At 49.0% G+C, this 24284-nt stretch overlaps 1 protein-coding gene across 1 annotated transcript in view; it reads left to right on the top strand.

Annotated features, from left to right (window-relative positions):
• Nucleotides 1-14258, top strand: part of ADRA1D (adrenoceptor alpha 1D) — a 63135-nt gene extending 48877 nt beyond the window's left edge. The window contains exon 2 of the mRNA XM_051973516.1: nt 10129-14258. Coding sequence (XP_051829476.1) covers nt 10129-10739 — 611 coding nt within the window. The 3' untranslated portion in view covers nt 10740-14258. The remainder of the gene's footprint in view (nt 1-10128) is intronic.
• The last annotated feature ends 10026 nt before the right edge of the window (nt 14259-24284 follow it).

The following is a 24284-nucleotide window of genomic DNA, read 5'->3' as shown; positions in this document are numbered from 1 at the left end:
ACTTTCCAAGGAAATCAATTATACCCAAATGCGATTTTCCATATAGAAACGAAAAAGTTCGCCAACCCCCTGAAATCTTTGGACCCTGGTTAAGAACTTCACCGGAACAATGGGTCTTTCCAAGAGAAAGCTCCTAAGCTGACATCAGAGGACCTTTGCCTTGATCACCAAGGTCCTCCATGGAAGGTTTGCTTTTATATCTCCATGGCCTAGAGAGGTACCTAGCACCCAGGAAGTGCTTCATCAGTGCTTGTCTGTTCATAGATGTTGAATCAGCCTCTGCTGAATCACTTAAACTCTCCAGGAACAGCAGTAACAGCCCCGAGCCCGCCTCCCTCCCGAAGGGGCTGAGGTGGATGAGGTGGATGAGGAGTATCCTCCTGGGGAAAACAACATATACAGGAGAGTGATGACCAGAGTGAGGAGCTAAAGGGACAGGGAGTGGTGCTCAGGGAAGCAGGTTGACATCACCCAACCAGGAACAAGGGCAGAATCGATTTGATCATGGTTTGTAGTCCCAGAATGGGGGGAGGACAGAGAAGGGTGAATGAAACAGTAAGGCCGGGAGGAGAGAGTAAACTAAATCAGGGCAAGGACTTCTCTGAAAATAAGCACCTGCTGGGTCTTGAAAACAGTTATCTAGGAGAGGCAGTCACCAATCAAGAGAGCCCAGAGCAGATGTTCCTCTAGGGCATGATCTCTGGTAACCATGGCAACATGTTAGCGAGGATGCTATGATGTTCAAAGGGGAGGAAGCTAAAGAGATATTGCTCCTGGAGACCCGGCAGTAGCCCATGCAGAGAGGCAGCCAGGAAAAAGCCATGGCCTGGGAAGTAATTGTCAGACCCCGATATGTCCATGAAAAGGAAGCATCTCAAGGCCCTTGGGCCTCTAGGGACAGGGTCCAGAAGCTCTCCTTCTCCACACCACATTCAGTCCGAGGAAGGGGTCAGCACAGCTCCAGAATAAGAGGAAAGTTATCCCGCAGACCACGACTTTTTCCTCTACCCCTCCACATGAATCCCAGATGCCAGAGTCCCTTGTCATGGCTTCTCTGACATGAAATCAGACTGAAAAACAGACAATGGGAATATTGTCCCGAGCTCTCTTGGGGGAGACTTTTTCTCAATCCCAGTCAAAGAGGGACACCGTGGGTTATTTTCATCAAAAGGCCCATGCCACCCAAAAAATACTGCAGTCAGGCTCAAATGCCAGTCCCATCCCCAAACAACATTTTTCCGCTTGGCGCCAGGGCCTGCCCCGTTAGTCAATGTCCCCGGGTGACTTCCAATTCAAACAGAATTTCGATTCATAACAACAACATCATAGAATTTCTTTTCTGTGGTTGGGTCCTCAGCTGCCAGCCCAGTTTGAAACCATAATGGGACCTGGATCCCAATCTCCCCTTCAGACCTCCCGGGCAAGCGCTCGTCTGTGTCCCTGTCGATGACGGAGTAAGAGCTGGCAGAGAATCCCGGTGCTTTGGGGTTGCATTCATTGTCACGCTAGAGCTTTCAGGCGACCGGGTAAGGTTGGTAGTAACAAGGTGACAAATAAGGAAACTGAGGTTCAGAGAAGGAGTTTGATCTGCCATCGATTACTTAGCACCCCATCTCACCAACAACCTATGGCTTGGTTTTCAGGAGATGTCCCCTTGAAGCAGCACTCAAAAGAATTTATAGACAGAGGATCTGGGTTTGAATCCAAGCTCTGTCATCTATGCCTCAGTTTCCCCAACTATAAAAAATAAAAAATATTTTCTAGGGTGACTTCTAAGTCTCATTCTAGAATATTACAATGTGTTCTTCCACATCATATCTTCCCATATTGGGGGGAGGGGGGTTTCCCTTCAGTTACTTCTTAGTAATGAACCAGGGAATCCTATTCTCTAGATTATCTATAATCGCACTCAGGCAAACTTCCTGATATGTCTGATCACTCCTCCACTTACCTTTAGTCCTGTCCCTTTTCCAACATTTTGCCCTGTAAAGAGTAATCAGATAGAGCCATTCCTGGGAATGATGGATCGATCAAAAGTACTCCACTGACTATCCCAGTGACCGACTGGACAAAAGCCCTAGACACTATTTCCCATGTGTTGTGTTTCTCTATTAGATGATAAATAAGTTCCTTAAGGGCAGAAACTATTTTGTCTTTTTTTATTCCTAGCTCCTGCTCTTATCTCAGTGTCCGATACACAGTAAGCACTCAATAAATGCTTTTTTCATTCATTCATTCAGATAACACTGGCTCCATTCTGCCTTCTCCCAGGTGCCTTGAAATGTTTCCAAAAAATGAATTCACAGACCCCTCCCTGGTTAAGGTACCACAGTGCTGGACTTGTAGGGCAAGGAGATCCGAATTCAAATCCTATCTTAGACCTCTCTAGCTGCATCACGCTGGGTAATTCAGACCTCTCTTAGCCTCAGTTTCCTCATCTGTAAAATGGAGATAATAATAGCACCTGCTTCACATGGTCAAGTGAGTTAACATGTGTAAAGTACTTTGTAAACTTTAAGGCAATATAAGAATATCAGCTGTGATTGTTTTAGAGGCTGGAGGACCAAATCCATTGCCAATTGTGTATTCTGCTGGTTTCCTATCAATGTCATAGAAAGAGAGGAGGGGTCCGTGGAGTGTGGACCCCCTGGGAGCTTATGGAAGGACGTGAACAAGGCACAGGCTGGATGAGCAGGCCCAGGTGGGAGGAAACACAGCCAGGTTCCCCCCTGCAAAGAAGCGACCAGGGCAGTACCCCATATATTCCAATTCACTCTCTTAGAAGTTGGAATTACGTGCCATGGCTACTCCTGCCCAACGGCAACATGAAACAGATTCGAATAACGCAAGACATTGCTCTGTAAAGGGCTGAGACTCAGAGTAGGTGCCCTGGAATCAGACAACTTGAGGCTAATTAATGCTAATAAGCACATTAGCACATGCTTGGAAAATGGCCCTTCCCACTCTCCTGTGCTGGTCCGATATTTTGGTGGACACAGAGAATTGTGGGAGGGATTGGGGAGTGGAGTGAGACAAGCCAGGATCTCTTGGCTGTTGACAAGGAGAAGGGAGGTCGTGGAGACCTTGCAGCCGTTCCCTTCACTTCTCCCCCTAAAGACCAAGGACTTTTGCTTATCCTGACTCCGGCTGATTCTAAGGGGGCTAACTGGGCCTTCACATTGCTCCAGGCTTTCAGTCTCCCCCATCCTGAATCTAATGCAGGCTGCAGGCTGGGGACTCCATTGGGACACGGGTGCTCCGGGAGTGCCCGAGTATCACCTGGAACAGCAGAGCTGGCAGGTTTCTCCGAGGGCATCGAGAGCGAGTCCCGCCCGAGACTTCACCACTTGCATCCCCCACGACTCCGAGACCGGAGCCACCGGATCTCCTTTAGAGAGCATGAATAAGTCCTTCAAATGGAGGCCGGAAGACACCATGTCTAGATTTCTGTCCCTTTCGTAGAAAGCCTCCAATGAGAATTAGAACATCAGCAAAAGCTTTCGGGTTCCAAAGCCCTTTTTCTGTATAATCTCACTTGATCCTCACAACAGCCCCATGAAGGTGGGCATTATTAGTATGTTCATATTATAGGTGAGGAACCTGAGAGAATAACGCCCTGCCCAGATTTATAAAGCCAGGAAGGGTCTGAGCCGAGACTTGAATCCGTCTCCAACGCCAGGTGGCTCTCGGCCGGGGCAGGGCTTCTGTCCATCTCCTCCTTGCGCCCCCCACCAGCGCCCAGATGAGCCACAGCAGGGATGCATCCCCAGCTCTTCCAGCTGGGGGTCTCTGGAATTGGAGGGGGCGGCCCTGCAGAACTATTCCTCAGTCTGACTCAGGGACAGAAATCCTGGGAAGGAAGTACTTGGGGCTTTTTAATTAGCTGTGGCCTGGGCTGGAGCCACTGGGAGCAGAGCCAGTGGAGGGGGAGGGGGAACAGTTCAGGAGGTGTCCCACAGGAGGGTGTGGGCGAGGGAGGACACAGAGCCGGGAGAACCAGGTTATGGAGACTTCTCTCTCCCACTGAAAGTTTTACATTTGGTTTTCCCAGTTTGTTATTATCAAGTCATTTTAGTCATTTCCCATTCTATGTGACCCCCTATGTAGGGTTTGGTTGGTAGAGATACTAGGATGGTTAGCCATTCTTTTCTCTAGCTCATTTTACAGATGAGGGAACTGAGGCAACTTGTCCGAGGTGCAGCGAATGTCCGAGCCCGTCACTGAATTCAGACAGAGGCGATCTTTCTGCCATACCATCCAGCCGCCTGGTTTTCTTTAAAGCTGAAGTAACCCAAGGTTACGAGTTCCTTCCCCACATGTGGGCCTTTCACTCTTCCCCACACAGAGTGACCCCTTACCCAAGTCATGGAGTGGTTTCCCACCTTGGCCACCGACTGATCCCTCTCCCGGACAAGACTGACCTCTAACCCTGGCGACGCCATAACTCCTTACTCAAACACAGACTGAGCTCTACAATCACCATAGAATAATCACTAATTTTGGCCACAGAGTGATCTCTAACCCAGCCACAGACTGACTTCTAATCAAGACATATTGTTCAGTCATATGCAGTTCTTTGTGACCCCGCCAGAGATTACCGATTCCTTCGCCCGCCACGACTTCCTAAAGTCTGGCCAAGCTCAGGTTCGTGTTTCCACGACATACTCTCTCCATCTCTGCCGTCCCCTTTTCCTTTTGCTCTCAGTCTTTCCCAACATCAAGGTCTTTTCCAATAAGACGCGTCTTCTCATTATATGGCCAAAGTATTTAAGCTTCAGCTTCAGTATTTCACCTTCTAGTGAATTGTGGGAACTAATTTCTTTAAGTGTTGGCTGATCTGATCTCCTTGCTGTACAAGGTATTCTTGAAAGTCTTCTCCAGCGCACAATGTGAAAGCCTCCATTCTGCAGCACTCGGTTTCCCTTATCCCTTAATCCAGACACCTCTACCTCTGACTATAGAATGGCCACAGATTTTGGCCAAAGGTGACCTGTAACTGGCCATAGACTGACCTCTAAACCTAATAAATAATGATCTCTTACCTGGCCACAGACTGATTCCTAAATAAAACATGAACTAACCCTTAAGCCAAATACAGACTGGGCTCTAATCCTGCACTAACTGAGCCTAACGATAGGCAAATACAGATCATGGAATGGGCTTCCCAGGAGTAGCATGCCCAGTGGTTCTTCCCCTTTCCTTTAGGAAAAAAATGGGTATAGTGTCTGGCACTGTATGCTTAATAAATGCTTGGTGATTACCAAGAAATTGCTGAATTTGGAGGCCGGATGAGAAAATGTCAAGAAAAAGAAGGGACTTTGACTATCCCACCAAAATAAAAATCCTCCTCAAAGACATCCCTTAAAAAAAAGCCCATCGGACCCGATCAGCTCCTGTGACGGGCTGGTTCACTTCCCTTCAGGAGCAGAGGCAGTGGCAATATTCCCCCATAGGTACTAGTATACCTTCTCCACACCTTATGCCCACTCATTCTCCTAATCCTACGCACTCTAATTATAGACAGATTCCTATCCTATCAGGCACTTTTTTCCTGGTAGAAGAAAGGGAGAAGAGGAAAGACAAAGAGGAGAGAAAGACTAGAAGGGAAAAGAACAGAAGAGAAGAGACAGTGGAAAAGAGAGGGTAGAGAAAAAGAAAGAGAGAGACACACAGAGAGAGACAGAGAAAGAGAGACAGAGACAGACAGAGACAGAGACACAGAGACACAGAGAGACAGAGACACAGAGAGACAGAGAGAGACAGAGAAAGAAAATGTGGATTGTAGTTCTGTGTTGTGACAGGGGACCCACCTGCCAGTGGCTGCTGGAGGTCTAACTCAGACCTGTAGAATGGATCTCTTTATGTGAAGAGATGATGATACAAGGAGACTTGAGAGGCAGTTGCTGTTCTCTGACCTCCCCACTGAGAGGCTGTCGCTTTGTCTGACTTCCCTCCTCTTCCCCCTGCCTCCAATTTATTTCATTCCCCATCCACAAGCCGCAAGCTGACAAGCTGTGTCAGCAAAGGTTGCCCTGCAATTTCCTCAAATGTTATGATCCACAGCTGTGGGGGCTCTCAGAGAACTGACCTGTCCCTTCACTTAGACATGGTCCTTAGACATGGTACAGAATGGAACTGTAGAGCTACTGAAGACACAGATCCTAAAGGAGGCAAGACCATCACACTAGGACACCAATGGTGGCACAAGGTATGAGTCTCAATGCATCCTCATTTATAAAACAGGAATATTCATCTCTGTCCTGTTTCCTTTTCAGAGCTTTTGGGAGGAAATTGGTTTGTAAAACATAAAACAGCCAGAAAGGAGATGGCTCACTGTTTTGAGAGGGATCAGCAAAATGGGAAGGAACCTGACCTTGCTCTGGGATTCTTGGGCTGGACTTTGCTCCTCTGTTCCATCTTTAATCATGATCCTTATTCATCCTGGTCCTGAGCTCTCCACTTGCAAAGCCACCACCTTAGTCTATTATTGCCTGGATTATTGCAATAATCTGCTAGTGGGTCTCCTTTCCCTCAAATCTCTCTCCTATTCAATCCATCCTCCACTCTGTTGCTAATATAATCTTCCAAAAGTACAAGACTGACCATATCATTGCCCTAATCAATAACTCCAGTGGCTCCCTATTATCTCCACGGTCAAATTTTACATCATCTTAAAGTAATTTACAACCTGGGCCCTTCCCACTTTTTCAAGTCTCTGGAGGCCTCAATCCTGCCTTCTTACTGAACCAAGAACATGATGCGCCATCTCCTGACTCCATAACTCTTTCATCGGCTCTCCCCCAAACCTAGAATGCTCTTCCTCTTCCTTACAACTCATGTTTTTCACCAAGATTCAGCTCAAATCCCACATTCATCGGGAGGCAATTCCCATTTACCCTGTATATGTCTTGGTCGTCTATGGTTGTTTGCATGTGATTTCCTTCAGTAGAATATAAGCCCTCTGAAGACAGGGGCTGTGTTTTTTAGCCTTCCTTTGTATCCTCAGTGTTGACAAGAGTGACGAGTGCTTCAAAAGCGCCTGCTGACTGTCCAGCTGAGTTATTACCCAGGAGCCTTCCCTGGAGGCTCTTCAGGAACCCTCAGGAAGGGCGAGCAGAAGGCGTGGCTGCAGAATGGCTTCTCTCGGAGCCGTAGCCAACCTTCCAGGCTGACCTGAACTGGCTCGGGACCTCTGGCCGCCTGCCCCCAGTACTGCTGGGACATAACTCTCTTTGGTGTGAATGGAATAATAAAGCTAATAATAATAATAATAATAACGTTCCCGAGCCAAGCGCGAGCTCACTGCTTGGCAGGGTCACCCAATGATTTGTCATCCCAGGCTTAAATTAAAAGAAATTCGCCCTGAGTCAGAAAGTGATTTTCCAGCCTCGGTGGGTTCAGGACCACGGAAAGGACCACTTTCCTCAAGGGTCTGGCTCCACCTGCTGGTGAGAGTGGAGCCGGGACTAGTGATGGGACTGAACAAATGGAAGCGGGCTCCTTCTCTGCAGCTTCCGGTCTGACTATCAGAGTAGCCAGCATAGCTCTGTCAAGACTAGGTCTACCAAATCACCCTCATTTCCTTCCCTTCCCAGGGTGTTATAACTGTGGGCCAAGTAGACACAGATTTTAGCAAAGCGTTTATAAGATAAAGTCTCTCGTTGGGTTCTCAAGGGAGAAGGGAATGAGCTAGACAAGAAAGAGATTAGATCTGGAGCCGGACAAGCGGTTGGTTGTAAAGGGCTTGGAAGAGAACTGCAGCGGAGCCTCCGCTGGCAAAGACTGGCTTCTGGTGACTTGAACAAAGGCATGGAGGGTGAACTTCTCAGAGTTGCAGATAGCATGATGCCGGAGAGGTTGCTCCACACTCTGAACGACAAGTCAGGATTCAGAAGGATTCTGGAAGGCTGGATGGTCATCCTTGGTTAGATGAAACTCAGTAGGCATAAATGGAGTCTCATACTTAGCTTCAATCGATCAACATCGAAAGTCAATATCAGGTGGGACTAGATGACCCAAAAAAGAGGTTGAAAAGGGGGTAAGAAATCTCAACTCCCAGGTGCCCTCTGACCTTTTGTCCCAGCCGTTTAGGTTTCCTGCTCCCTTCTCTTTCATCAACATTTCCCCATCTTCACTTCATGGATCGTCTCCTGCTGAATGGCAGCGAGAGAAGGCTATCAGTGATGTGAAAAGACAGACAGTGACCATAGATAAGGGAAAGGATTTGGAATTAGGAAGACCTGGATTTGAATCCAGTCTCAAACTGTGTATCATTTAAAGTCACTTTCTGGGTCTGTGAAATGAAAAGGTTTGGACCAGGGGTCCTCAAACTATGGCCCGTGGGCCAGATGCGGCAGCTGAGGACGCTTATCCCCCTCCCCCAGGGCTATGAAGTTTCTTTATTTAAAGGCCCACAAAACAAAGTTTTTGTTTTTACTATAGTCCAGCCCTCCGACAGTCTGAGGGACAGTGAACTGGCCCCCTATTTAAAAAGTTTGAAAAAAATAAAATAAAATAATAAAAAATTTTTAAAAGTTTGAGGATCCCTGGTTTGGACTACATGATAAAGGTCCCTTCCAGCTCTGCAGCTCTGATCTTAGGATCATCCCCACTCGTTCCCCTTGACCCACAAGGATAGTAAACATCGGGCCATTTCTTGGGGGCTCACTTGAGCTGTCTCAGAAAAGCCCTGTGGCCAGGAAGGCCTCTTTCTGCCAGATGCTCTGCCTTCTTTCCCCTGCCTTGATCAGGGACTTTGCTGACCAGCCCTACCTGCTAGGAACCTTATTCACGGGGGAGCTGTCCGAGAGGACATGGAAAGCCAGCACTTTGTCTCGCTTTGACATGATATCCCTAAAGAACAATGATGGTGGGATTTGGTGGGTTCCTCAGCATTAGAGAGCCTCACAAGAGAGCTGGGTGACCACTGGGGACGTTGGAAGTGGCCTCTAGTGGACCAGATTGTCACCTTCTAAGTGGGATGTTCTGATACTGAGAGGGGGATCCCCAAAGCACTCCCCGGGTAGTGTCCCCCAGAGATGTGGGCGGCATTCAGCCCAAACCAGAATTAAAATGCAGTTCCCATGTGCTTTAATGTACTGAAATATTATTGTTAAAAGAAATATAGAAACATCCTGGTTTTCTAAGTTAACATGTGATCCACTTATGACCTAATGACTCTCAGTTTTATTTGTCAGACACTACCAGTCTACCGATCCCTCGCTCCTGTATGCTGTTCTGAGACAGCTGCTGGTTTCCTTCCCCCCCCCCATATACCTAGAAGTTCTCTGAAGGCAGAGGAAAGGGCTGCCTACATCCTCCCCTGGATGTACCTCCCCTAGAGGCAGGGACTTTCTCCCCCACCAGACTAGAAGCTCCTTGGAGGCAGGGACAGGGGCTACCTAAGGGAATGGACTAAATTTAAAACAAGTAGATTTCTTAGACGCCATTGAGTCCAGGCTGATCCTTCATAGAGAAGGAAGCTGATTAATCAGTATCTGGGACAGGATTTGAGTTCAGCTCCTGATATCAAGCCCAAAACAGCAGTCTAAACCATCTACGATTCAGGTGCTTCCCCCACAAGACTATAGGCTCCCTGGAGGCAGGGGCCCCCTTCCCCACCAGACTAGAGGATCCCTGAAGGCAGGTGCGCCCTCCCCCACCAGACTAGAGGCTCTCTGGAGGCAGGAACCCCCTTCCCCACCAGACTAGAGGCTTCCCGCGGGCAGGGGCCCCCTTCCCCACCAGACTAAAGGCTTCCCGCGGGCAGGGGCCCCCTTCCCCACCAGACTAGAGGCTCCCTGGAGGCAGGCGCCCCCTCCCCCATCAGACTAGAGGCTCCCCGCGGCAGGGGCTCTCCTTTTAGATCAGGAGTGTCTCAGATGCTGGGACAGTATGGCACCCATCAGACCTGAAGCTTCCCCCTTAGATTGGTGGCTCCCACAGGGAGGGACTGTCCCCACCATCTCTACTGAGAAACCCGAGTTTCCCGCATCAGTGCCCCGGCTACAAGATGGGGGTTGGGGTAGAAGGACCCTCTGCCTCCCCGCTGCACCCGCCTGCCCGCGCCGCGCACATCCCCCGTTCCTCCCTCCGCTCACTCTGTCTTTCTCTCTCCTCTCCGTCCAGGCTCCCTCTTCCCCCAGCTGAAGCCGTCCGAGGGCGTCTTCAAGGTGATCTTCTGGCTGGGCTATTTCAACAGCTGCGTGAACCCCATCATCTACCCCTGCTCCAGCAAGGAGTTCAAGCGCGCCTTCCTCCGCCTGCTGCGCTGCCAGTGTCGCCGCCGGCGCCGCCGGCCCCTCTGGCGCGTCTACGGCCACCACTGGCGGGCGTCGGGGTCCGGGCCGGGCCCTGGGGGCTCCCGGCGGGACTGCGCGGCCCTCGCGGCGGCCCCGCTGACGCCGCCAGCCCGGCCCGCCTCCCTGCTGCCCGGGGGCCCTCCCGACGGCGCGGCGGGGCCCCGGCTCAAGGCCACGGCCGCCTTCCGCGAGTGGAAGCTCTTGGGGCCCTTCAAGAAGCCCACGACGCAGCTGCGGGCCAAGGTCACCAGCCTGTCGCACAAGCTCCGCGCCGCCGGGGCCTCCGGGGGCTCCCCGGGCGGGGGGCCCGGGGGCACCCCCTCCCGCAGCGAGGTGGAGTCCATCTGCCTCGGGGTGCCCCAGGATGGAGTGGAGGCGGCCGCCTTCCACGCCTACGACTTGGACGACTACTGTGGCCTCCGGGAAACGGATATTTAAAGGAGCCGCCCTCCCCACGGTCAGCGGGCCCTGGCCGCGGGGTCCTCCAGATGAGACCGTGCGGGAGGGTGCAGGTGGATGGAAACCCGGCCCGAGGCAGAAAGGGGCTGCCCCCCCCTCTGTCCCGCGCATACACTGACCACCCCAGGGCCTCTCTGGCTTTGGTTCTATGGCAGCTTGGGGGAGGGGCTCCCATGGGGGGCCCAGGCTTCAGTCAGACGGCTTCGGAACTGAGTCCCCATCTTCCTTCCTCCGGGTTTGGGGCCTTCCATCCCCCCCAAGGACAGCCCAGACACTTGGATCAGTGCAGCTGGTTGGAGAGCACCAACTCGAGGTGCTTGCCTGGGGCCCGGGGCCCTGCTCCCCCAGGCCCATCCCCACGAGGGTCCTCGGGCCCTTGGTCACCACCAGACATGGAGCCAGTCTCTCACTCATTCTAGTGGAGGCCCCCAGTCTGACTTTTCCCTTACAAACCCATCGGGAAAGCTTCCAGGCCCAAAGCTGGACCCCAGATTTAAGGGAAGCCGCCTGCGACCCCTTTCGAACATTCCCACCCCTTCCTCTGCCCAAGCTCTCGTGTTGCCCCTGGACGGGGATCTCCACTTCTGTCCACAGGGGGTCAGAGGTCCCTTCCCGCACTAAGAGTCTCTGAGTCTAGGAGAGAGGCAGTGTGGGGCAGTGGCTAGAGGGCCAGCCTTGGAGCTAGGAAGCCCTGGATTCAAGACCTACCTCTGACACATAGCGGGCAAGTCGCTTAACCTCTTGGTGGCAACTTACTCATGGAAGACTCGGGTTGCCGATGAATTCCTTAGGAGTGCTGGGAGTTTCCTACTCAATGGACTCACAGGTCCAGAACAGACCCCCTCTCCCTCCTCCCCCCGGCAAAACAATGGAACTCCTCTAACCCCTTTCCCGGGTGTTGTCCCTGGACACTCACCCCTAGGTGCTCATTGATCTCCTGGAGAGGGCCTGGCCGGTTCGGGGAGGGAAAGGTCCTCCTGCTTCTTCTCTTGGCCGGCCTCAGATCGCTGAAGCTGAGGCCGAAGGCCGTAAATTGCAGCCCTGCCCCCTCCTCCCACTATTCGGTGTTTTGCCCATCAACTTCCCCCTTTTCCAACGATCGGAGGCCGTGGTGAGCCTCCACCGCTTCTGACCTCCAGCTTTGCTGCCTTGCAGACGTCCCTCTTCCCCGTCTCTTCCTTCTGCCTCCCACGGACTCTCCATTGCTTCCCCAGAGGGAAGGAGATGTAGGAGTTTTCCATCCCAAGTGCCCACCTCCCCAGCCAGGCCCCCGCCCCTGAGCAGCACCCCCACCTGGACACACCGTCCATCCTGACTGGCCTCTGCCCCAAGGTTGCTCCCCACTGGAGCCAAACCACGCCGTCTTTACTGTTTACACTGTACATAGCTCCGTGTGCATGTTCTAATGCTTCCCGCCGTGTTCGGGAGCATCAATGGAGCGGTTTTGCTTTTCCTTTTTTGAGATGTATTTATTGGTCAGAATATTTCTATTTTGTGACTCGCTCTGTGCCCCTGCAAGCCCCTGCTCCCTTAAAAAAATTAGCTTTGCTTTCTCTAAAGTCCAGCAAGTACTTGGTGGCCAGAGGTGATCGATCGGCTGTGTGCAGATTGATTTTAATGCTGATGTTTCTGGTTTATGCCAAAGGAGGGGAAAAGAGATTCTGGTGGTGGATTTAACGGATCGCTGCCGTCCTTAGCGGGTCAGAAAGGTCTATGAGAAAAGCAGCGTGGTGGAAAGGCTGGGGGGCCGGGCTGGGAAGCAGAAGTGCTAGGTTCAAAGCCTACCTCTGATATTATACTGGCATTAAACATTTTTAAAACAAAAACCGTCAATTCTCCTCGGGGACATAAGCACAATTTTTCACCAGAAAGAGTGCCAAGAGTCCCAAATGAAGAGACAGCCATCAGTTAAAAAGAACAAAATATTAAATTGTGAACCGAAGCAGGAAAACAGGTTAACGGACCCAAGATCCTCAAACCAGGCTGCGATCTTTGGGTACGGTATCATGCTTTTCATTTCCTGTATTCTCACCGAACTAATGAGCTTTTATCTTTATGCTGCTGTTGTCAGCCCAGGAGAAATCATCCTGGTCCCAGAGGCCTTTGGGTTTCTGTTCACAGATTGGTAAGGAGGCCACCTTCTTAAGAAACTCAAAGAGATAAGGGGGAAAAAAGAAAAAAAAGATAATTTAAGGATGTAAAACCCAGACAGAATGGCCCAAAATTACCATAAAGGAAGGTTAATGGTATACTAGGGGAGAACAGCAGCTTAAAAATCACTGTAATTTCAGCCCTATCAAACTTCTCCCATCCAAGATGAAAAAGGTCCTGTAATTTCAGGCCTATAATGTCTAAGGAGGAAAACGCTGGCTTACCATAATTTCCAGCCTATTGCATGCATGGAAAACTCGCATTTGGCTTGAGAGAGGTTGTTATTTTCTGATCCTCTCTACCCCACTCCTGTTAAGATTGAAATACTGTTATCCTGGGCCTGTATTGCACCCACTATAGTCAAAGGGAGAAATACAAGGTTACCATCATTTCCAATCCATTCCAACCTGAGGGCAAGTAGAGAGCTTCAAAGATAGATGGAATAGCAGTTTCCAATCTCTCGTACAGGGCGGAAAGGTCACCTTGTTTGCAGGCAAATGGCCTCCTCCGTGTTGGGAAGTCCTCAGAGGGTGAAAAAGTAAAGGAAAAACCAGTGTGGTGTTTTTTATTTGTGAGGCTCCTGCAAGGGTTTGAAGGAAGGAGTCTGGATCCTCCAAGGAAAGCAAGTTCTGGGTGGGATAGGGTTTCATGTGTTCTACAGAACCTAGCCAGGCTCTTAGGATTGTGGGTAATAAACCAAAATTTCCTGAAATGAAACCCCACTAAAGGCAAGGAACTAGGATTATTTTTCTGAAAAAGAGAAAACTAAGAAAATGTCACAGAATTTGGATTCATGATGTTACGAGCAAAGTCTGAATATGGAGCACGTTGAAGGAAGACAGATGTAGGTGAGATTTTAAGATGTCGGACCTTAGGATGAACGGGGTGGGCATAGGGAGATCTGAAATAGGGGAGGGAGGATCCATTGCCCGCCCTGGGAGAAAGAGGAGTATAAGAGCCCCAGACCCATGACACCTTCCAGCAACTAGGTCTCACTTACTGCTGTCCATTAATACATTGTGAAGTGAATTGTCTGTCTCTCCACCCCCTCCCGTGTCAGACCCCTCTCCCAGGTGCCTAGTGCCATCGTGGGCACTGCCAGTCCGAGGCAGAGTCAGCTCTCCCTACCCCACCCTGCTTTATTTGGCCAGGGAGGACGAGAGCTCTCCTCAGAGCTGAGGGACTGAGCATATCAGGGAGTCTGGAAGGGGTAATTTCCTGGAGGCTGGCCTCCCTCCCACTGCCAGCCCCTAGCCACCACTCAGTGCCATCTCTGTCAGAATCTGTGCCCCAAGGGGCTTCTGTGGAAACTTGTTCTGATGATCAATAAAACACCATGCTTAGTAACCTTGGTCTCGGGCTTCCCGTCTGTGGCAGCAGCATCCATCAAAGAAAATACAGCAAGAACTCAGTGAATTTGTTATTTTCTGATTCTGGTTTTATTCTTAAATGTTTCCGTTTAAACAAATATTTATTTTTCTCTCATGTCCTCCCCCGAAAAAAATGAAAGAAAGAAAAAAATCCATCAACATATACACGCAAACAAACAGATCCCATCAGCCATCTCCAAAAATGTATGTCTCCTTCAGCATCACCTCTCTCAGGAGGTAAGGGACATGTTTCATCAACAGTCCTTTGGAATCGTGCCCCATGCTCAGCATTGTGGGAAGATCCTGTGGGTGGAGAGCTGGGAAAGGAACGTGGTCATTGCCCGTGGGGAGCTCACAGCCGAGCTGAGGGAACTGGGAACTGGAAAACAAGTATCACCATAATAAGGTCCCGGATTATATGGGGCAGATCTTTAAGAGCTATGAGATCACCTACTCCAAGCCTTACTTGGGGGTGGGGAAACTGAGTCCCAGAGGAGGAAGAGAAAAGAAAGGTCTTCCCAAGACACAGGAGCTAGTAAATGATAGAACCGATTGATTTACACACTTTGGAATCAACACAGAGCAGCAATTCCCCTGCTTTAGGCAAAATAATCCAGGGGTATCAATTCTGAAAGGCCCCCAGTGAAACTGCCAATGTGGTACCTAGGCTTGGGAGGGAGGGCTTGGGGGATCTGTCCCAGCTTTCTCCGGTTAGCACTAGAACAGACAGGGACAGTTTATCTGATGAGCTCACGGCCTGTGGCTTTGGAAGGCAAAGGGAAAAGTTTTGAGATGAGGGATGGGGTCAAAAGTAAAATCGTTTAACTGGGGTTGGGGGAAGGGGAAGAGGAGTACTAGGAGAGGAGATAAATTTCACCAAATTTCAAGAAGAAAGAAAGGAAGAAAGGAAGGAAGGAAGGAAGGAAGAAGGAGGGAAGGAGGGAGAGGGGGGGGAGGGGAAGGAAGGAAGGAAGGAAGAAAGAAAGAAAGAAAGAAAGAAAGAAAGAAAGAAAGAAAGAAAGAAAGAAAGAAGAAAGAAAGAAGAAAGAAAGAAAGAAAGTTAGTTTCCATGGAAGGAAATATCATGATATCATGATACCCACAGAAAGAAAGAAAGAAGAAAGAAAGAAAAGAAAGAAAGAAAGAAAGAAAGAAAGAAAGAAAGAAAGAAAGAAAGAAAGAAAGAAAGAAAGAAAGAAAGAAAGAAAGAAAGAAAGAAAGTTAGTTTCCATGGAAGGAAATATCATGATATCATGATACCCACCTAGTGGCTAGCCTTTTATTTACACATAGACTGAGCATCTGGACAAAAGATGAGGATGAGGATGAGGATGGTGACGAGGATGACAAAGCCCACAATGACAGCAACGCTGTATTTATTTATACAGCACTTTAAAGGTTTCCAAAGTACTTTGCACATGTTGATTCCTTCAATTAAACGAAAGAAGAATCACAAGAATGAACAGATCTCAGCTTTAGAACTGGGGGACTCTTGAAGACTCCCTGGCACTTTATAGAGGAAGAAACTCTCAAGACTTTTTGGATGTTAAAAAGCCCTTCCAACCCCTCGCAGTACTCATCTATTGAAGCTGTTGCCAGGGAGCCGGGCTAGCCCACAGCCTTAAACCTGGGCAGATGCTGGACCAGCAGTGAAAGAGCACTATTAGGTTCAGAATAAGAGGATCTGGGTTCAAATCTCAGCTCTACTAAAGGGCACAATGAATCAGTCACTAGAACTAGAGTCAAGAAGACCCAAGATCAACTGTGTGACCCAGGGCTATCACTTTAATACTGTCTGCCTCAGTTTCCTCCTGTGAAAAATGTAGATAATTAAACCTCACAGTGCAGGGAGAATAAAAGTAGATAATATTAATAAAGAGTTCTGGAAATGGTCAAATGATATATATAAGTGGTAATAATAGTAATAGTAATTGTTGTTCAATCATGTTGAGTGTGTTCAACTCTTTATGACCTTTTGGGGGATGTTCTTGACAAAGATGCTGGAGTATTTTGCTATTCCCTTTTCCAGCTCATTTTACTGAGGAGGAAACAAACAGGGTTAAGTGACTTGCCAGGGTCACACAGCTATTAAGAGTCTAAGAATCGTCCCGACACCAAGCCTGTACCATCTAGGGACTCCCAGTAGTAATACTATATGTGGAACTATGGGAAAGTCATTTAATTTCTCTGGGTCTGTTTCATGTAAAATGAAGGAGCTGAATTCAATGGTCTTTAAGGTCTCTTCAGATTCAAGCCCTCTCAGCACTAGCTTCTTACCAGTTTCAATGTCACGTGGACCTTAAAGTGACAGGAAGAAACTGTGGTCATTTTTAATGTCATAGGATGAGAGGGAGAGGGAGGAAGAAGTGGGGAAGAGGAGGACGAGCGAGAAGAGAGTAGAAGGAAAAGGAGGAGAAAGGAAGAAAATGGGAGAGAAAAAAGAGAAGGGGAGAAAAAGAAGGAGAGACAGAGAAAGAAGGAGAGACAGAGAAAGAGGGAGAGAGAGAGAGAGAGAGAGAGAGAGAGAGAGAAAGAGAGAGAGAGCACAGAGAAGATAGAGCAAGAGAGAGCAGATAAGAGGGAAAGAGACAGAGACAGAGACAGAGAGACAGAGACAGAGAGAGACAGAGAGAGAGAGAGAGAGAGAGAGAGAGAGAGGAGGAAGAGGAGGAGGAGGAGGAAGAAGGAGAGAGAGAGACAGAGAGACACAGAGAGAGAGAGAGAGAGAGAGAGAGAGAGAGGAAAAGTACTCTAGAGGTAATCTAGCAAGTTCCAACACTACTTCCACAAATCAAATTACCCACCTTAGTAACATATTCATATTTGTACAACACTACTCAACCAATCAAGAAGAATTTATTAAGTGCCTAATGATATGCTGGGCACTATGAGTGAAAAAAAGCATTTATTAAGCACTTACTATGTACAAAGCACTAGTCTGGGAATACAACTAAAAAAGTAGCCCTTCCTTTTTTCTTAAGGGGCTAGTATTCTAACAGGGGATTTAACACATGTGGAAGCTCTCAGTTGGCAGGCAGAGAGAAGTCTCATGATCCTTAGGGTGCAAGAGGAAAACAGATGTTAATGTTTCTTAAACAAACTCGTGTCTGATGTTGAACCACTTGTCTGTGCCAAGTACATTAGGGCAAGGACTTTCCTTTCTGGGTGTTCGGTCATTGTGGCCATGCTGCTTCTCCCCAGGATGCTCCCCACCATGGTGGCTGGGGGCGCTGGGCTGGAATCGGTGCTAATCCCACAGCTCTCGTTCAGGGTCCTAAACCATCTCCAGCAGGGTCTGAGGAGAGACCGGGGTTAGGCTGGTGAGGGTCTGACTTGCCTGGCACTCGCTGCCTCCCACTTCTCCCTCAGGGTGCCCTGCCGCTTCCACCCGCTGGAAAGCACTGGAGATGCGAGACAAAAATGAAGTAATTCCTCCCCTCAAAAGCCCCCACTTTCTCAGCGGAAACAATGTGAACATATAGAGGTAGAAAATGAATGGGGCAGCGGGGTGGTGCAGTGGATAGAGCACTGGCTCTGAGATCAGGTGGGTCTGAGCTCTTATCTGGCCTCAGACACTTGACACTGTGTGACAATGGGTGAGAGAGACAGAGAGACAGACAGCTAGAGACCGACAGAGAGACAAAGAGACAGAGAGAGAAAGAGAGACAGAGAAAAAGAGAGACAGAGAAAGAGAGAAAGAGAGAGACACAGAGACAGACAGAGAGAGAGACACAGAGACAGAGAAAGACACAGAGAGAGAAAGAGAGACAGAGAAAGACACAGAGATACAGAGACAGATAGAGACAGAGAGACAAAGAGACAGAGAGAGAGACAGAAAAAGAGAGACAGAAAGAGACAGAGACAGAGAGAGACAGAGAAAGAGAGAGAGAGAGAGACACACAGAGAGAGACACACAGAAAGAGAGAGACAGAGAAAGACACAGAGACACAGAGAGACACAGAGAGAGAGAGAGAGAGAGACAGGCAGACAGACAGACAAGGAAGGGAGGAAGAAATTAGAAAAAGCAAATACAGTGATTTGGGGAAGAGGCACACTAGTGCCACCTAGGAGACTAGAAAAGACCTGAAGTATAACATGATCGGGCAGATGTCGGGAGGAATGAGGACCATGGAGATAGTGAAAGTATTATCATCATTCTTACAGATCAGGGGCCGAGGCGCTGCGAGGCTGAGTCACTTATCTGGGGAGTGTCTAACGTGGGATTTGAACCCGGCTCTTCCTGCTCTAAGTGGAGCACTCTTTCCATGACACCACGGAGACCAGAGCACTCATGACTCACGAGGGACCGGGTCTCCAGCACTTTCTCCAAGCTCGTCCTGACCCTGTGCTATTCCCAGCCTATCTGACCCCCTAAGGACTGAGTTATATATGTCCTCCCTCCCTGGGAGGAATGTCTGGGGTGGGGGGGGGTTCCCCTCTTCTGTGACTCCTGTGAATCTTAAAACCAGATGCTGGCCCGGGGACTGAAGGGCTCTCTCTGCTTGGACTACGGCTCCAGTGAAAGGCAGAATAAGTATGGCTGAACCATGGGACTGGGGAGGGGGGGATTGGGGGCTCTGGAGGTCTGGGAGATAAATATGGGGTGGGGTGGGGGTGGGGAGACTTCTCTTGCCTCCTTATGAATGTGGAAGTGTCCTTCCCTCACACTGGCGCTCGCCACTATATGACACTAGAGCGAATCCAGCTGTCTTCTGGAGAGGGATGGAGAGAAGGGGGCGCCTGCCAGCGATTAGGAAGGCCTGGGGAGGGATGGGCGTTTGTGTTGGGAGAAGGGCAAACATCAAATAATAAAGCAGGAAGGTCGGCGCTCCCCTCGGGAGCATATCCTGAGACTTGGGATGAGCGGGGAGCGATTGGGAGCAGGGCATCACTACTAGGTTTGGCAACCAACATGCAACAAGTGGCCGTTTGTCTGCCACAGTCCGATTCCCCAAAGCTTTGATTTTTAAGGCCACTTGCTATCTTCCTTGCGCACATCAGGACAAGTCTACAAGGTCATGGGCTTTTCTCCTCTTGATTTAGCTCCTCTCAGTAGGCTGTCCAATTTTTTTTTTTAAATTAAGTACTTATAATGTACAACGAGCAGCTAGGTGGTGGAGTAGGGAGAGTCAGGAACACCTGAATTCAAATCCACCCTCAGACACTTCCTGGATGTGAGACCCTGGGCAAGCCCCTTAACTCTGATTTCCTCAGTTTTCTCACCTATAAAATGAGCTATAAAAGGAGTCGGCAAATTACTCCTGAATCTGCCAACAAAACTCCAAGTGAGGTCATGAAGAGTTGGACCTGCCGGAAATGTACAAGGCACTGAGCCATAATATGGAGATGAAAAGAAAACCGTCCCTGCTTTCAAAGAATATACATTCTACTGCAGGCAAGGGAATGAAAACCATATAGAGAATCATCCAAAATGTCCTTGTAACTCTCTAGCGCGATACTCCGAGAGGCAGGACGATGTCCTCATCCGGCAGGTAGCTCCTAAGCTGAGCTTGGAAGGAATGGGGGGATTCTTGGGAAATTCATTATTGTAGGGAATCTAAGGCAGAGGAGAGAAGAAAAATGTCAGGGGAAAGAGGGAAGACACACAACCGGAGGGCCGGGTCAGGAACAGCTAAAAACCTAGTCCAAGCAGTACGGATAGTGCATGAAGAGGAGTGATCTGAAATCAGACCAGAAAGGAAAGTGGGAGGCAGACGTCTTTCCCCGGTGAAGGGAAGGTGTCCAATGAAAAGTCAGTCTGATCGGTTATTCTGAGGGACAGATGGGGTCAGAGAGACATTCGGCTCACTTGGAGGTAAATCAAACACAGGAGAGATCAAGGATGATGACACAAGAGTTCAAGAAATGTCATAGGAAAAACAATTGGTCTTTGAAGAAGTTGGAAAGCAGGATGTTTGCAGTGCTGAGAACAAAATGACCACCTCCTCCACATAACCTGGAGGCCTGGCGGTTCCAAAATGGGAATGAAGGAAAATTCAGTCTTTATATGTGTGCTAGTTATAGAATAATAGTCTCTTAGATCTGCAAAGGAACGAGGAGACCGACTAACTCAATATATTATGGATGAAAAGTACCTTACTCAAAGACACATGGCTAGTGTTAGAAATAAAATTCAAAGTTGGGTTCTTTATGTTCTTTCCACAACATCCCTTTGTCCTGTTTATGTGACCACATCAAGGCGGTCTTGGGGACTTCTAGGATAGAAAATAGATGGGAAAATGCAGTCAGTGCTTTTGTGATATTCATCAGGACATTCCTGCAAAACCTCTATCCAGAGGTAATAAAAGTAGTAGGCTCTCTAGGGAAGGGAGGGGAAGCCCCAGGGGAACAGGAGCAACGGAGATCAATGTAGTTACTGTTCCTTTGATTGCACCAGCACTCAGACCTGGATAATGATATGGGTCCTGGGATCTATATTGGTCTGCCTGAGATATCATTTAGTCCTCCCAGTGCCAAACTTCAAAGATTGGGGGATGGAAGGCTAACACTAGAGTGTGTAAATCAGTGATAAATGTCCAGATCAACTACTCCCAACAAAGTTCACCAGAGGCCTAATTCTTCAAGACTTGAGAAATTAGTAAACTGAAGAAGATACGACTATAAATAATTATTGTAGATTCAAAGACATCCAAAAATCCAATCAAGAAGGTGAAAGAACAACCCTGACAACTTCTAATAGAGACTCAAAAGAAAAAGCCAGATTTCCTCCAAGGACTAAGTAAATATGAAAAAGGAATAAATCAAGGGATTTTTAAAAAAAAAACTAAAAAAACTTTTGAGGAAAAGAATTAGAAAGCAAATAAAGAATTTAGAATAGACAACAACAAATCTTCCCCAAGAAATGAGTTCTTGAAAATTAAAATCTACCAAAGAGAAATCAATAATGCCATGAGATAGCAAGAAATATTAGAATAAAATCAAAATGTTGAAAAGATGGAAAGAAATATAAAGTATTGGATTGGATTGTATGGGATCAAATTAGATTGGCTTGGATTGGAAGAGAATGATTATGAGTAAGAATGGGGAGATATGTAATGTGTGCTCTTAATTTGTATCTGGACATAGGCTGATGCACATGCATATATATTTTTCCTAAATGTGTGTGCTAGTATCGGGGTGAAGACCCTAGAACAGGTCTTTATTCCTACCCATCTGAATGGACACGATGACGTCATGATAGGGGCTCCCTCAGCCCCTCCAATCCAAATGGCATATCATATCCAGAAGCACTTTTGCAGCCCGTGAGTCAGATTGCATCACTTTGCTGATAAGGTCTCTCTTTATCCTTGTGGAAAAGCTGGAGAGACGTGGGCTAGACCGCGGCACGAGGGGACAAATTCAGAACTGATTCGATGGTAAGACTGACATAATGGTCATCAACGGACGGACACGTGACTGGGAGCAAAGTTCCTAATAGAGTGTCCCACGGATCTGTCCTTGGTCATGGACTATGAAATGTATTTGTCAATGACTTGAATGAAACAGAGATGTCACAAAGCTGGAGAGGTGGCTAACATGCTGGCTAACATGAGAATCCCCAAACCTCTCAAGAGAACAGAGCATTGAACCAATTTCATTCAAGTGAAATGTAGTCTTACATAGGGTTCAAAAAATGATGATCCAGGTGTGACTCCATTTCAGTGTGGTAAGTAAACGACTGTCGACTTATCTGAAAAATATCTTGAGGTCTGAATGTACCACAAGCTCAACATCTGTTCAATTCAATCATAGTTTCTTGTCTTATCACCATCATTCCCTCCCAGATCCCAAATCTGCATTGCTTCAACCATTCATCACCTTGGGCCACTTAAAGCGCTGCTTAAAGGAGCTGGGAAAATCCTGAGGGATGCTAAATAATTTATCAATTTGTTACATGACCTCATCTGTCTTCACTTCTGCAACTACACCTCTCAAATGACTTACTATCTCACCACATAACGGTTTGTCCAACCTTTTCGTCTTTCTCTCATGCCTCCCATGGCCTCTCCTCCCCCTCTCAGCTGAGAACCTCGCCTCATATTTCACTGGAAAAATCGAGGCAATTTGCTTAGGGTGCCCTCTTCCCTCCTCTTCATGTTACCTAAAAGTCTTTCACAACTCTATCCTCCCTTCCAGTATTTCCTTTAATAAACACATATATGTCAAATTTATTTATTAGTTTTCGACATTTACTTTGATAATATTTGATTTCCATTTGTTTCTTCCCTCCTTCCCAAGATGGCAATCAACTTGATATCGCTTCTACATGGACAATCATATGATTTCTGATTATGATCGCCAATTCAAAATACACTTGTAGATCTGGTCCGGCTGGGCCCCCTTCCTTTGCCTTTTTCTTCGTTACTTCCGTCCATATTCTTGACCTTTTGTTCTTCCAGATGAATTGTTATTATTTTTTCCAGCTCTCTAAAATAATTTTGGGCGGTTTGGTAGGGCGCTGAATAAATTAATTTAGGCAGAATTATCATTTTTATTACATTCTCTCAGCCATCTCACGAGCAATTAGTATTTTTCCAGTTATTTAGAGCTAACTTTATTTGTGTCCATGGAATTCCCGACTACGAGCGCGGCGCTTTGCCCACGGCGCCACCTTGTGGCCGCTGTGCAGAAAGCCCGTTCTGCTTGGCTCGGGAAAGCTGACAGGAGAAAGGGGCTCGGGGGCCAGAGGCCGAAGTCGGAGGGACTTCCGCCGCGGCCGGAGCCGTCCAGAGGGGGGCGGACGCGTTGGCGGCAGAGAGCATCAGGCCGCGGGCCCGGGCCCCCCCTGCGCCCCCCGAGATCCCCCTCCCAGAGGATGCTGGGATCATCCCCACGGTACAGATGAAGAAGCGGAGGCAGCTAGCGCGCATGCATCGCTCACGCGACCTGTCTCAGGCGGTATTTGGCCCGAGCTCCCCCCGGCTCCGAGGCCGTCGCTCCAACCACGGCACCCCCTGAGCCCAGCGTGTCCGGCGCTGACGGACGGTGTGCTCGTCATTCCCGCCACCAGGCGGGCCACAAAGTGCCGGATTCGTCGGCCACAGCCCCTCTTCGGGAGTCCCCCCGCAGAGGGCGCCGAGAGGGCGGCAGCGACATGCGCAGTCGGGCCCGAGAAACCCTGGGAATCCCCCCAGTCGTGTCTTCCGTAGGAGGGGGCAGGAGGTCATGCTGCGTGGGGGCCGGCAGGTGGCGCCGGAGCACTCGCCTCTGAGCCCCGGTGCAGCCCGCCCAAGGTCTCGCGGAGAAAGAAGGGGCCGCTTCCAAGCTGGGGTTTGTTGTCTTTGTGGGGGAGGGGAGGGGAGAGGGGCTGCCTCCTCCCACCGCCTCCCTCACAGACCCGAGGCTCCCGGACAGACGCGCCGTTTTTCTGTTTTCCCGCTTTCGGAAGCACTCTCATTATGACAAGCCCAGGGGGACGGCGAGCTCCCTCGTTTTATTCTGATTAAGAGCGGTAACCACCACAGTGCTAGCGTTTATAGAGCCCTTTACTCAGGTCCTCTCACTGATCCTCACAGCCCTGAGAAACAGGGGAGGATTTTACAGACGAGGAAACTGAGGCTGGTGGCCTAAGGCCACACAGCTGTAAGTGTCAGAATCCAAACCCAGCTCTGCCGAACACCGACTCCCCTGCACCACCCTGCTGCCTGTTATGATACCCATTTTACAGATGAGGAAGCTAAAGTTCAGAACCCAACAGGTTCCCCAAGGACATACCGCTGGGGTTCTGTCTTTCCTATGTGAGCAGGGGCTTCTTGGGGAGGATAATGTTTTCTCCCTGGGATCCCTCCTATTGTGACCCACTCTGTGCCCCCTGCCCCCCCTCCCCGTGCCCAGCCCAAAATTCTGCACACCCCCTCCAAGGTCAGAGAGGATGTTTGTCCTTGCTCTCCCATGCCGGATAACGGCAGCATCTTCCACAGAAGGAGAGCTGGGGGAGGGGAGGCTTGCCTTTTGCCACCAGGATGGCTCTCCAAAGCCTCCCCTCCTTCAGGGTCTCAGCTCC

The sequence above is a fragment of the Antechinus flavipes genome, chromosome 2, assembly GCF_016432865.1.
Source record: "Antechinus flavipes isolate AdamAnt ecotype Samford, QLD, Australia chromosome 2, AdamAnt_v2, whole genome shotgun sequence".
NCBI classification, from domain to species: Eukaryota; Metazoa; Chordata; class Mammalia; order Dasyuromorphia; family Dasyuridae; genus Antechinus; species Antechinus flavipes.
The sequence above is the reverse complement of the archived record's forward strand: the minus strand, read 5'-3'. Positions and strand labels throughout refer to the sequence as shown.